The sequence below is a fragment of the Scyliorhinus canicula genome, chromosome 15 (genome assembly GCF_902713615.1).
Source record: "Scyliorhinus canicula chromosome 15, sScyCan1.1, whole genome shotgun sequence".
NCBI classification, from domain to species: Eukaryota; Metazoa; Chordata; class Chondrichthyes; order Carcharhiniformes; family Scyliorhinidae; genus Scyliorhinus; species Scyliorhinus canicula.
In genome coordinates, this window is record NC_052160.1 from 96,617,251 (window position 1) to 96,631,660 (window position 14,410).

Below are 14,410 nucleotides of genomic sequence, written 5' to 3' on the forward strand. Positions count from 1 at the left end.
CACGAGAGCGAGGCAGGTAGTGCAGGAATCTCCTGTGGCCATTCCCCTACAAAACAGATATACCATTTTGGACTGTTGAGGGGAATGGCCTCTCAGAAAACAGCAACAGCTAACCTCATGGCACCACAGTTGGTTCTGCTACAGAGGGGAGGAGTAATAAGTGTGACAGTGCAATAGTTATAGGGGATTCAACTGTAAGGGGAACAGACAGGCGTTTCTGTGGCCACAAACGAGACTCCAGGATGTATGTTACCTCCCTGGTGCTAGGCTCAAGGATGTTTCAGAGTGGGTACAGGACATTCTGGAGGGGGAGGGTGAACAGCCAGTGGTCGTGGTACACATCGGTACAAACGACATAGGTTAAAATAAGGGATGAGGTCCTAAAAACAGAATACAGGGAGCTAGGAAGTAAGTTAGGAAATCGGACCTCAAAGGTAGTGATCTCAGGATTATTGCCGGTGCCACGTGCTAGTCAGAGTAGAAATGACAGGATATATAGGATGAATACGCGGCTGCAGAGGTAGTGTCAGGAGGAGGGTTCAGATTTCTGGGGCATTAGGACCAGTGCTCGGGAAGGTGGGTCCTGTACAAAGTGGACGGGTTACACCTGGGCAGGACTGAAACTGATGTCCTAGGGGGGTTATTTGCTAGAGCAGTTGGGGAGGGTTTAAACTAATCTGCCAGGGGGATGGGAACCTATGCAAGGAGTCAGAGAAAGAAGGAGCAAGGACAAAAGCAAAAGGTAGAAAAGTGATAGGTGGAGAAACTAAGGACAAAATTCAAACAGGGCAGCAGAGAAAAATATTGGGAGCAAGATGAGCATTGTGAAAAAGACAAACTTAAAGGCTCTGTGCCTTAATGCACGGAGCATTTGCAATAAAGTGGATGAACTGATCGCGCAGACATCAAGGCTATGATATAATTGGGATTACGGAGACATGGCTGCAGGGTGAACGGGCATGGGAACTGAATGTCCCAGGGTTCTCAGTATTTAGGAAGGACATGCATTAAAAAAAAGTGGTGGCATTGCACTGCTGGTTAAAGAGGTAATTACCACAGTAGTGAGAAAGGATATTAGCTCTGACAATGTGGAATCTGTATGGGTAGAGTTGAGAAATACCCAAGGGACAAAAAACATTAGTTGGTGTCATATATAGACCCCCAAACTGCACTGGTGAGGTTGGGAATGTCATTAAACAATAAATTAGAGATGCATGTAATAAGGGAATATCGGTGATCATGGGTGATTTTAATCTTTACATAGATTGGACAAATCACAATGCTGTAGAGCAGGAATTCCTGGAGTGTATACGGGATGGTTTTCTTGACCAATATGTGGAGGAACCCCAACTAGAGAGCAGGCCATCTTAGACTTGGTACTGTGTAATGAGAAGGAAATTATTGCCAATCTGGCTGTACGAGACCCCTTGGGGATGAGCCACCATAACATGATAGAATTTCTTTATCAAGATGGAGAGTGATTCGGAGACTAGGGTGCTGAATCTTAATAAAGGGAACTATGAGGATATGAGGCGTGAGTTGGCCATGATAGATTGGGGAGAGTTGCTTAAAGGGATGACAGTGAATAGGCAATGGCAAACATTCAAGGAACGCATGGAGGAACTACAGCAACTGTTCATTCCTGTCTGGCACAAAAGCAAAGGGGGTAAGAGGGCCAATCCAAGGCTTACAAAATAAATTAGAAATAGCATCCGATACAAGGAAGAAGCATACAGATTGGCCAAGAAAAATAATAGGTCTGAGAGTTGGGAGCAGCTTAGAATTCAGCAAAGAAGGATTAAGGGATTGATTAAGAAGTGGAAAGTACAGTACGAAAGGAAGCTTGCAGGAAACATAAAGACTGACACTAAGGGTTCCTACAGATATGTGAAGAGAAAGAGATTGGTAAAGAGAAATGTAGGCCCCCTACAGACAGAAACAGGGAAATGCATAATAAGGGACAAAGAAATGGCTGAGCAATTGAATACATACTTTGGTTCTATATTCACAAATGAGGACACAAATCAGATACGGCTAACATCGGTAGTTGGGAAAATGCTTGAATCCATTATCAAGGACTTTATAGCGGAACATTTAGAAAGCAGTGACAGGATCAGTCAGAGTCAGCATGGATTTATGAAGGGAAAATCATGCTTGACAAATCTGTTGGAATTCAGAGGTAACCAGTACAGTCGACAAGGGGGAGCCAGTCGATGTGGTATATTTAGACTTTCAGAAGGCGTTTGACAAAGTCCCACGTAAGAGATTATTGGGCAAAATTACAGCGCATGGGTTTGGGTAAAATGTATTGAGGTGGATAGAAAACTGGTTGGCAGAGAGGAAACAAAGAGTAGGGATTCATGAGACCTTTTCAAATTGGCAGGCAGTAACCAGCGGGGTACCACAGGGATCGGGGCTGGGACCCCAGCTATTCACAATATATATTAATGATTTGGATGAGGGAACAAAATGTACCATCTCAAAGTTTGCAGATGATACCAAATTAGGTGGGAGGGTGAATTGTGACGAGGATGCAGGGATCCTACAGCAAGATCTGGACAGGTTGGGCGAGTGGGAAAACCAATGGCAGCTGCAGTATAATTTGGATAAGTGTGAGGTTATTCATTTTGGAAGCAAAAACAGGGAGACAGATTACTACCTGAATGGTTGTAAATTGGGAGAGGGGAGTGTGCAGTGGGACCTGGGTGTCCTTGCACACCATTCGCTGAATGTAAGCAGCAGGCGGTAAAGAAGGCTAATGGTATGTTGGCCTTTATTGCAAGAGGTTTAGAGTATAGAAGCAGGGATGTGTTGCTGCAATTGTACAGGGCCTTGGTGAGGCCACACTTGGAGCATTGTGTGCAGTTTTAGTCTCCTTCTCTGAGGAAGCATGTTCTTGCTCTCGAGGAAGTGCAGAGAAGGTTTACCAGACTGATTCCAGGGATGGCAGGACTGTCATACGAGGAGAAATTGACCAGGTTGGGATTGTTCTCGCTGGAGCACAGAAGAATGAGGGGGGATCTCATAGAGACTTATAAAATTCTAACAGGACTAGACAGGGGAGATGCAGGGAAGATGTTACAAATGATGGGTGTGTCCAGAACCAGGGGTCGCAGCCTGAGGATTCTGGATAAACCATTTTGGACAGAGATAAGGAGATATTTCTTCACCCAAAGATGGTGAGCCTGTGGAATTCATTATCACAGGACGTAGTTGATGCTAAAATTTTGAATATATTCAAGAGGCGGTTGGATATCGCACTTGGGGAGAATGGGATCAAGGGCTATGGGGAGAAAGCAGGATTAGGCTATTGAGTTGGATGATCAGCCATGATCGTGATGAATGGCAGAGCAGGCTCGAAGGGCCAAAAGGCCTCCTCCTGCTCCTACCTTCTATGTATCTATGGTTGTTAGGGGAAATATATAGCTCGTGGTGGGAATAAGACTTTTGAAGGGGTTTTGTTTTACTTTGTGTCCTCGGACGGATAGTAATTTTTTCTTCTGGTTTTACCCTGGGTGGGGTCTGTCCTGCGGGCAGTAAAGTAAGCTAGCTAAAGGGAGCAAGGTGGGGGAAGTAGCTTATTATACCAGTATAGTTTGGGATAATAAGCTTAGTGTTTTTGTTTTGTTGGGGGTAGGTGGGAGGGTGTACTTTTCGCTTTCATGGTATTGGATTGAAAATTTGGGAAGGGCATTGCTTGGGGATGAGGGGTGGGTTAGTTTACTGACAGTGACAACAGATATTTCTTTTGTCTCGCTGGTGGGTTTGGCGGTCATCTTGGTTGGGCCTTATTTGTGTCTGTACTCGAGTAGTTGCTTGACGATCTCTTTCAGTGGAAATGGCTCACTCCAGGATAAGGGGAAGGTGGGAGGCCCCCAGTTCAGTTGGTCACCTGAAATGTAAGGGTCGCCCAGTGAAAATGTTGAGGGTATTTGCTCACTGAGTACTGATGTAATGATTTTGCAGGAAACTCATTTGCGGGTAAGGGATCAGAACAGATTGTGGAAAGGGTGGTTGAACCAGGTATTTCATTCGGGCTTCGATGGGAGGGCCTGGGATGGGTCGACGATTTTGATCAATAAATGACTTATTTTCTCAGCTACCAAGATCAGGCAGATAGTGATGATCCGTTGGTCTATGTCGGGCACATTGGTGGTTCTGGTCAATGTCTATGTGCCAAATTGGGATGATGCGGGTTTGTTAGGAGGTTGCTGGCCTCCATTCCAGACTTGGACTCACACCAACTAATTTTTGGAGGGGATTTAAACTGTGTTCGATCTGAAGGTGGATCGACGAAGGCCTAAGTTGTTGGGGGTAGCAAAGGCGTTGTTAGCCTTTATAGAGCGATGGAGGGAACGGATCCGTGTGGTTTTGTACATCCAAGAGATAAGGAATTTTGTTTTTTTTCCCTATGTCCATCTAGGATTGACTTTTTTCTGGTGGGTAGGTCCCTTCTCCCCTGGGTGAGGAAGGTGGAGTACTCGACTATTGTAATCTCAGACCATGCTCCACAATTTGTGGACTTGGTTCTGGAGTCGGGCCCCTCTCGGAGCCCACCGTGGAGGTTGGATGCAGCGCTATTAGCAGATAAAGGATTTTGTAGGCGTGCGTCTTCTGCCATTGAAGAATATGTCAGGTTTAAGAAGAAAGAGTCTGTTTTGCCTCCACGTTATGAGAAGCCCTTTAGGTAGTTATTAGAGGGGAGATAATCTCCTATAAGGCGCATATCGAAAAGCCTGTGAGTGTGGAGCAACAAAGGCTGGTCATTTCTACTCTTGAGGTGGGCCATCAGTACTCACTTGACCCTACCCCGAAGTTGCTGGCAAGCAGGAAGAAGCTGCAGATGCAATTTGAACTCCTGTCAACAGGTAAGGAGGTAGGCCAGCTGTGGCGCTTGAAGGGGGTATTCTATGAATATGGGGAGAAGGCTAATCGTCTTTTAGCCCATCAGATGAGGCAGCAGGCGGCTTCCTGGGAGATCGTACGGATTAGGGATTCGAGTGGCAGTTTGTCTTCCGCACCAGACAAAGTCAACACAACTCTTGCGAGATTTTACAAAAATCCTTACATATCGGTTCAGAGAGTTCAGACATGACCAGATTTTTAGATGGGTTGTCCTTCCCCTTGATGGAGAGAGAGGAGGGAGGGGTTGGGAACCAGTTAAGTCCTGAGGAGATATAAAAAGGTACTGGACCAATACAAACGGGTAAACCCCAGGCCCTGATGGGTTCCCCATCGAGTTCTATAAAAGTTTGCAGGTCAGTTGACTCCATTAATATTGGACATGTGCAATGACACTTTGTCGCGGTGTTCCTTGCCTGTTACATACACCTGCACAGGCGTCTATTTCTTTTATCCTGAACAAGGACAAGGATCCCACAGAATGTGGGTCATATCAACCCACATCGCTTTTAAACACAGATGCCAATCTGCTAGCCAAGATGTTGGCGATGCGACTAGAGTCCTGTCTCCCAGAGGTGATTACAGAAGACTAGACAGGCTTTGTCAAGGGTTGGCAATTGTCAGTCAATATACGATGGATGTTGAATATTGTTCTTTCCCCCCTCACCTGAGCCCAAGGCAGAGGATGCCAAAAGAATATTTGATAGGATGGAGTAATGATATCTTTTCGATGTCCTGGAGAGGCTAGGTTTGGGGCAAAAGTTAATTTTGTAGGTTTCACTATTGTATAAAGCCCCCACGGCTAGTGTCCACACTAATGCCATGACCTTGGGGTATTTTTTTGTTAAACAGGGGTGCAAGACAGAGGTGTCTGCTATCTCCGCTTTTATTTGCCTTAGCAATTGAACCCTTGGCCATTGCATTGAGATCTTCTGATAATTGGAAGGGGATAAGGCGACAAGGCAGGGAGAGAACTTAGGGGGTCTTTTTATGCAGATGACCTGCTCCTTTATATTACAGACCAAGTCTCCACTATGGATGAGATAATGACGCAACTGAGGAGTTTTAGCTCCTTTTCAGGGTTTGAGTTGAATCTGGATAAGAGCGAATACTTTCCGGTCAATCCCCCAGGGAATCTGAGGGTGTTACCTTCTCGTCTTGCCATATCTAGCTTTCGTTATCTGGGTATCCAGCCATGATTGGGCCTTGCTTTATGAATTGAACTATGTTAGTTTGATGAGTGAAGATAGATCGGACTTACAAAAGTGGCATACCCTGTCCCTGGCAGGCAGGATCCAGATGATTAAAATGAATGTCCTCCCAATATTTGTATTTCTTTTTCAGTGTCTCCCCACTTTTCTCCCTAAGTCTATCTTTGTTAGGGTTAACAAGTTGGTGTCCTCCTTTATTTGGGCGGGCAAGACCCTGAGGATAAGGAGGACATTTCTCAAGAGGCTTGGAGACTTGGGAGGTTTAGCTTTACCCAATTATTTATTTTATTATTAGGTGGCTAACATTGAGAAGATGCTGGAGTGGGTTAGCAATCCAAGTTCCATATGGGGACAGCTGGAGGTGAGATTTTGTAGGGGCTCTAGTTTGGGTGCCTTGGTAACTGCCTCGCTTTCATTCTCCCCTGTGAGATTTTCTTTGAACCGGTGTTGGTGTCCATCCTGAGGAAATGGAAGCAATTTAGACAACGTTTTGTTGATTTTCCCAATTAAGGGGCAACTTAGCATGGCTAATCCACCTACCCTGCACATCTTTGGTTGTGGGGTTGAGACCCACGTAGGCACAGGGATAATGTGAAAACTCACGCAGACAGTGACCTGGGGCAGGGATCGTCCCTGGGTCCTCGATGCCGTGAAGCAGCAGTACCAACCACAGCACCACCGAGTCACCCGAAACTTAGCTCCAGGAGCTATCTGTGGGAACCATCTTTTTGTGCCATTAAGTTTCGACTCGACATTTAGGTCATGGGAGGGGAAGGTCTAGGGAGGTTTGGGGACTTGTTCATGGAGGGGCAGATTGCCAGCTTTGAGGAACTTTCAGTACAGTTTCAACTCTCTGGGGAAAACTTGTTCTGATACTTCCAGATTTGTAACTTTTTGCAAGAAGATTTTTCCCTTATTACTACCGTCCTCCCTGTTGAGGAGGATTCTGTTTTTGGTTGGGTCTGGTGAGGGGAGTATTTTGGTTATCTTTGGCCAGATTCGGTCAGTAGAATTGACCCGGTGAGGTGAAGGCAAAGTGGGAGGGGGAACTGGGACCTATTTTGGATGAAGAAGTGTGGAATGAGGCCCTCCGTAAAGTAAACTCCATGTCTCCTTTGCACAGCTCAGCCTGATCCAGTTCAAGGTGGTGCATAGGGCTCATCTGACCAAGGCTAGGATTAATGGTTTCCTTTAGGGAGTGAAGGACAAGTGTGAACGGTGTTCTAGGGGGCCGGCTAACCACACATGTTCTGGTCATGTCCCTAGTTGCTAAGCTTTTAGGTCTCCTTTAACATCATGTCAGTAATTCTTAACATCGAATTGGAGCATGGTCCTTTGGCCATATCGGAGGTTTACAACTCACCAGGGGTGAAGGCGGATGTCCTTGCCTTCGCTTCGCTAATAGCCCAGAGGCGAGTTCAGCTTGGGTGGAGGTCTCTGCTCGGTCTGATTGGGTGACCTCATGCAATTTTTGCATTTGGAAAATCTCAAATACACTGTCAGGGGGTCGGTTGAGGGGTTCTACCTGAGATGACAACCATTCATTTCCTTTCATAAAGAGTTAGTTACCATCAGTTGTTAGCGGGGATGGGGTTTAGTTACAGTCGGGAGATGGTTTTTTTGGATGTGATCTATAATGTTGGTTGTGTTTCTTTTATAGTGTAAAGTGTAACATCCGTGGTTATATAATTGTTAAAAATGAAAAGTCGGTAGTAGGGCTGGTCCTTGTAGGAGGGGAGCTGGTTTTCTTGCACTATATTGATTGTTTTTGCACACTGTTTTGTATTGTTGTTGTTTGTTATGCCAAAACCCACAGTCCAAAGATGTGCGGGTTAGGTGGATTGGCCATGCTAAATTGCCCGTAGTGTCATAAAAAGTAAGGTTAAGGGGGGGGGGGGGGGTTGTTGGGTTACGGGTATAGGGTGGATACGTGGGGTTGAGTAGGGTGATCATGGCGCGGCACAACATCGAGGGCCGAAGGGCCTGTTCTGTGCTGTACTGTTCTATGTTCTATGTCTCAATAAAATTGTTTATCAAAGAAAAATGAAAAGTCTTACTGTGCATAATGAGTACAGTGCTAGTAAAATCATCAATGTTTAATTTACAAACCCAAGTTTAAAAACAAAACAGTACTTGCAGGAAATCCAGCCCTAATGAAAGTATTTTAAATTCCTATTTATAGAGTGGTTCTGACTTTACTGTGCTATATTGTGCTCAGTAATTTTAGTGAGTTAAAAACCATTAGTTTTGAAACCCATCACACGTGTAACCTTTTATTCAAGGTACTCTTACCTATCAGCCGGTCTTTATTTATGGTGGTTTCTGTTTTCTGATGGTAGGTTCAGTGCTTCACTCTGTATTGTGTCTTAAATTGCATCACGTATATAAGGGATATTCAAATTGTGGATGCGCTGTCCCCAGGTACTGCTGATCCAGCCCTCAAACACAAACCTGTTGGTTCTAATGATGGATATATTTCTTACTTGTTGTTTTGAATTTTGCGGATTGATAAAGGGCTGCTCTTATTGGTGTAACCTTATTGATGAGTTGTCATTTAGAACTTCTGTAACGACAGAATGGCAAAAAAGCTTGCAACTTTTATAACACCTTTCATGACTTCAGGGTCTGTCAGTATACTTCGCAGCTAATGAAATTACTTTGGAAGTGTAGTCATTTTGTAATGTAGCGCAACATGACAATCTGAATGTGTCAAGATCCCAGAAATCTTAATTAAATAAATAATCTGTTTCATTGGTATTGGCATTATGAGATTTTATACATACTCTTTTGTCTCGGTTTACTATCTCATCTGAAAGGAGGGTGGCCGGAATTCTCTGGCAATTGAGATCCTCTGTTTCTGCTGGCAGCCCACTCCCGCCTGCTGATTTCCCGCCGGCCTGGGGTGTCTTCAGTGCAAAATTCCATTGACAGCGGCAGTAACCGAGAATCCTGACACCAGCGAACGGCATGCCACCAAGAAACAGTTGGCTGGAAGTCTGGAGAATCCAGCCCGGTATCTCCAATAGTACTGCCTTAAAGTCTTGTGTAGATTATGTATTCAAGTCTCTGGAGTGATTATGGCAGAAGAATAACATTTGTACAGCAACCACATCTGTCACTTGTGCGCAAATCTCTGGATTCGGGCTTGGCTTGTTATCAAGGTTTTCACCTTGGATTTATTTGAGATCAATTAATGTGTCCCTAAGAGTCCAGCCCACACCTGACTTGTCTATTGGCGGACATACTGTCCGATAGAACTTGTTTTTGGGCAAAATGGCAATATTTATTAAACCTTGAATAACTTATAGATGCATTTTATAGTGGCTAAACAAGTTAAATATCCCTTTTCCTGCAGTTTGTGCTTTTCTTTTACTGGTGTTTTGGGATTGCAAGGTCCCTTTATGCTTTTTAGCAAAAGCAGAAAATTAGACTTTTCATGGTAAGTTCCTTTTATTTTTCAAAATGCTATAGCTTCATCCAGGTAAAGAAAAGGCAGAAATATGATCATACCGTAATCACCAGTTGTATCATATTGAGTGCTGCAAGACAGAACCAGGAGTCTGAAAGAGATATCATTGTTGAGCAGTGGGAGCTACTAGTAGCTATCCCAATCTACATTGGAGTAATACCAGTTCTTGCATTTTTATATTTATGCACCAATTGCCAGGGATTACTCATTCGAGTTAAAACTTCATGGATTTATGCAGTTCACTGAGGTTTTAAACTTTTAAACTTATTTTTAAACATATTTTTCTCAGCACTATGCGTGAGTCAGGCAATTTGAATCATCTTTTAAAACTGTCTTCTAGAAAATGGGTGAGAGCCACATGGACTGCTATAAGTTCTCCCCATCATGAAGAAGCAGAAAGCACCTCAACCCCCCTTCTTCCCCCCCCCCCCCCCCCCCCCCCCCCCCCACCACCACCATGTTGATGTTCCTGTGTGGTTATATGAGTAAATTTCCTCTGTATTTAATACTCAGTTTATTATCAGCCTTGCAACCTGGTGGGTGGAAGCGAGGGAAATTGCACAGATATTTAGGATACTTCTGGCATCACCATACAGTGCCTCAGCTGACACTTTGGTTTCTGTTGGTAATATGTATGTTTGTATTTCTTTGTGTCCAGAGGTGTCTAACCAGTAAATAAGGACCCGATAGAGCTATACTGAGAGTTTTGGGCTGCTGAACAGATTTATGGCATCACATGGCGGAGTAAGGTTTCAAACCTGATGTTGGAAGCATCAGAATTATTCTTGACGCTTTATCGGCGTACTTTTTAAAAATGCAATAACTCACCCGAGTATAAACCCTATTACACATTTCACATATTCTTATTTTCAATTGGCATTCCAAATTGCATTTAGTCAACATTTTGTGGAAACTGCTGCGTTGCTTTACAATGAGCTAAGTAAACCCTCATTTTGTTATGTGTTGAAATGTTTTGGGGAGAGTCTAGGTTAAGAGGTGAATGGTGGCATTGGTTTAACACTACCGGTGGATTCTCACGTTGGCTTTTAGCACAGTGGAATTGTGTGCTTCAGTCCAGTTGCTTTGTATGTGTTTTGGTCAGTTTAATTGGGCTGAAAGTATGACCATCCTCCTACATCCTGGAAAAAGGATTAGAGCTCTAGTGGAGTCTAGTTTATCTTGCACATCAGCTGGAATGTCACTGAAGATGATTAGATGTCAAACAGCAGCTTTGATGATGATTGAAGTGGTTGAGGTATAAACTCGGCTAACGGATATTAGTGCCACTTGCAGGTCCACAATATGGCACCCTGGAGAGAGCCTGGATGGCACTGATGACTGAGGCAGATAAAGTAAGTGAGCTACACCTGGAGGTGAGAAACGCACTTACCAGTGACGATTTTGAAAAGGTGAAGAACTGGCAGAAAGATTCCTTCCACAAACAGATGATTGGAGGCTTCAAAGAGACCAAAGAAGCTGAGGATGGATTCCGGAAAGCACAGAAACCCTGGGCTAAAAAGCTGAAAGAGGTAATGTTCAACTTCAGATTCAGATGGTTTATTGAGTGATATCTCATTAATGTTTTGCTACTGTCTTTAACAGAAAAGCTGTAAAATATAGATGTCTTCTGCAGGTTGATAGAACTATGAAGAATATGTTAAATGGAAGATTCATTGGAAAGTTTCAAAAATGAGCAACTGTTTAACCAATTCTTTTTATTTTGTGGTATAGTTACTGTGACCGAAATCATCTACGTGGCTGGTGGCCTGGGTTGATCCAATTCTAACCAGCTAGTAAAACTGGGACTCACTCCTGTTCTCTTTTCTTCCTATAGGTTTTGCAATACATTATTGGCATTGCCTAACTCTACTCCTTGCCTTTTCAGTCTTTGCTCTTTCCATGTCTCCCAACAATATACATTAAAAAATTTAGCTCCATTCACAATGGGCTAATTGAGGTCCAGAACTGATGTAGCTTGGAAGAAAGTGTTGCAATAAAGATGTGAATTTGTTTGAAAAATGCAATGCACTGGATTTAAAATATTAATAATTTCCAGTGCCAGTTCACAGAGCAGGTCCACTTTACTCAACTGGTGAATAGATAACAGTCCTCGTCCTTTTACACAGGACTCTTGGCGAGTCCCAGCAATACTATCTGTTACTCTTCAGGAATGGCCTGGTGAGATCACACTTCCCTTGTAGAAAGCAGTGGCAGATTTGCAGTTAGTGGGGTCCTGTGCTCGGCTTCATTTTCGGGGCACCACCCCCACCCCGGGACCTGAAGGCCAAAGCCCTGACACACACCCTCTCAGAAAATGTTTTGGCTGTTTCATTTATCAATCTTCTATTACATTGTATTAATTAATTGAGTTCCCAAACGTCAGTAAAAAGATGCTTTTTAAATGAAAAATATTAATACCGGTTGTTATTTTATTCGAACCATGAATCAATAGTCTTTAACATAGCTTGAAATTCATTATGTAATTCAATTATGTAATTCAGGCCTATTAAAACAAGAATTGCAGAGCTTTACTTAGAAGATATGGAACAAAACTGGGTAAATAGAGTTAAGGTGCAGATATGCCATAATGGCAGGACAAGCTCAAGGTGCTGAACGGCCTACTCTTGTTACTGTGCTCCTATCTAGATATCAATGAATGGTGCTTTGAACATAAGACCATGAGACCAAGGAGCAGAATTAGGTCACTCGGCCCATTGAGTCTGCTCCGCCATTCAATAGTGGAGTATAGTGTTCAATTCTGGTCGCCACACTACCAGAAGGATGTGGAGGCTTTAGAGAGGGTGCAGGAGAGATTTACCAGGATGTTGCCTGGTATGGAGAGCATTAGTTGTGAGGAGAGGTTGAATAAACTTGGTTTGTTCTCACTGGAACAACGGAGGTTGGGGGGGTAACCTGATAGAGGTCTACAAAATTATGAGGGGCATAGACAGGATGGGTAGTCATAGACATTTTCCCATGGTAGAGGGGTCGATTACTAGGGGGCATAGGTTTAAATACGAGGGGCAAAGTTTAGAGGAGATGTACGAGGCAATTTTTTTACACAGAGGGTAGTGGGTGTCTGGAACTCGCTGCCGAAGGAGGTGGTGGAAGCAGTGACGATAGTGACGTTTAAGGGGCATCTTGACAATTACATGAATAGGATGGGAATAAAGTGATACGGACCCCGGAACTGCAGAAGATTTTAGTTTAGTCGGGCAGCATGGTCGGCGCTGGCTTGGAGGGCAGAAGGGCCTGTTCTTGTGCTGTACTTTTCTTTGTTCTTTGTTCTTTCTTCAGTCATGGCTGATATTTTCTCATCCCCATAACCCCTGTTCCCCTTATTAATCAAGAACCTACCTATCTCTGTCTTAAAGACGCCCAGTGATTTGGCCTCCACAGCCTTCTGCGGTAAAGAATTCCACAGATTCACCACCCTCTGGCTGAAGAAATTCCTCGTCATCTCGGTTTTAAAGGATCGTCCCTTTAGTCTGAGATGGTATCCTCAGGTTCTAGTTTTTCCTACAAGTGGAAACGTCCTCTCCACGTCCACTTTATCCAGATCTCGCTGTATCTTGTAAGTTTCAATAAGATCCTCGTGTATCCTTCTAAACTCCAACAAGTACAGGCCCAGAGTCCTTAACCGTTCCTCATACGACAAGTTCGTCATTCCAGGGATCATTCTTGTGAACTTCCTCTGGACCCTTTCCAAGACCAGCACGTCCTTCCTTAGATACGGGGCCCTAAACTGCTCATAATACTCAAAATGGGGTCTAGCCAGAGCCTTATACAGCCTCAGGTGTACATCCCTGGTCTTGTATTATAGCCCATGTGTGCAATGATTCATGCACTTTTATCATGAGACTGCCACTTGATCAGTTTTTTACAATGCATTTTTGGTATTCAGTTGTGATTTTATTTACCTTCAACTGCATCCCGTACCTAAACATAACGGCCGGGATTCTCCGCGCTGCAATCGCGCTCGGTGATCGGGTCCGACACCGCTCTCACGATTCTCCGGGGACCAGAAAATCGCTGCCAATCACCCGTGCGCAGTTGACGTGGCTCCGGCGGGGAGGGGGGCCTCCATGGCAATTCTTCGCCAACAACTCACCGAGTTCCCGCCGGTGTGGTTCTCTCATGGTTCCACGAGGCTGGAGCTCGGAGTGTAGGCTGCGGACTCAGTCCTGGTTGGGGGGGGCCATATCGGCAGCCGGAGCTGCGAGGAGCACTCCTGCAAAACGGAGAATCACTCTGGACTTTCTCAGGGAAGTCCAGAGTGATTTGCGCTCGTTTTCACGTGGGCGTGGGGACATTGCCCCATTATCAGAGAATTCCGTCCACAATCTTTCTTTTTTAAATGTATTTTATTACAAACAAGTATCAGAACAGGTTACAGTGAACAAACACCCCCCCCACCCCCCCAGAATCTTCCCAATTTTTCGCAACCCCAAAACCTGTGCGCGTGATTCGCTGACCCCTGCCCACACCCCTCACACTCATTTGCTACCCCCTGAAAGAACCCACTCATTCTCGCTCGAGTCATATGCTCCCTGTGCACCACCTTAAACTGTACCAGGCTCATCCTTGCACATGAGGAGGTCCCGTTTACCTTACGCACTGCCTCACTCCATGCTCCCCAATTGATCTCTGCTCCAAACTCCGCTTCCCATTTCTCCTTGATCTTTACCATCTCCCTGCCTCCCCAATTCTTCCCTCCTCTTCCACATCTGGGAGCAGCATTCGCTCCAGCAGGGTATGTCCCGGCAACCGAGGGAACCCCATCCAGACCTATCACGCAAAGTCCTTAGCCTGCAGATACCTGAACTCA

The 14,410-nt window shown here is 44.6% G+C and overlaps 1 protein-coding gene across 8 annotated transcripts in view; it reads left to right on the forward strand.

The window, feature by feature from the left end:
• The window catches only part of pacsin1b (protein kinase C and casein kinase substrate in neurons 1b), a 372,157-nt gene that overhangs the window by 311,062 nt on the left and 46,685 nt on the right, over positions 1-14,410 (forward strand). For all 8 annotated transcript variants that reach the window (XM_038820244.1, XM_038820242.1, XM_038820248.1 and 5 more), the window contains one exon: positions 10,876-11,111. In XM_038820244.1, the coding sequence (XP_038676172.1) occupies positions 10,876-11,111 (236 nt within the window). The remainder of the gene's footprint in view (positions 1-10,875; positions 11,112-14,410) is intronic.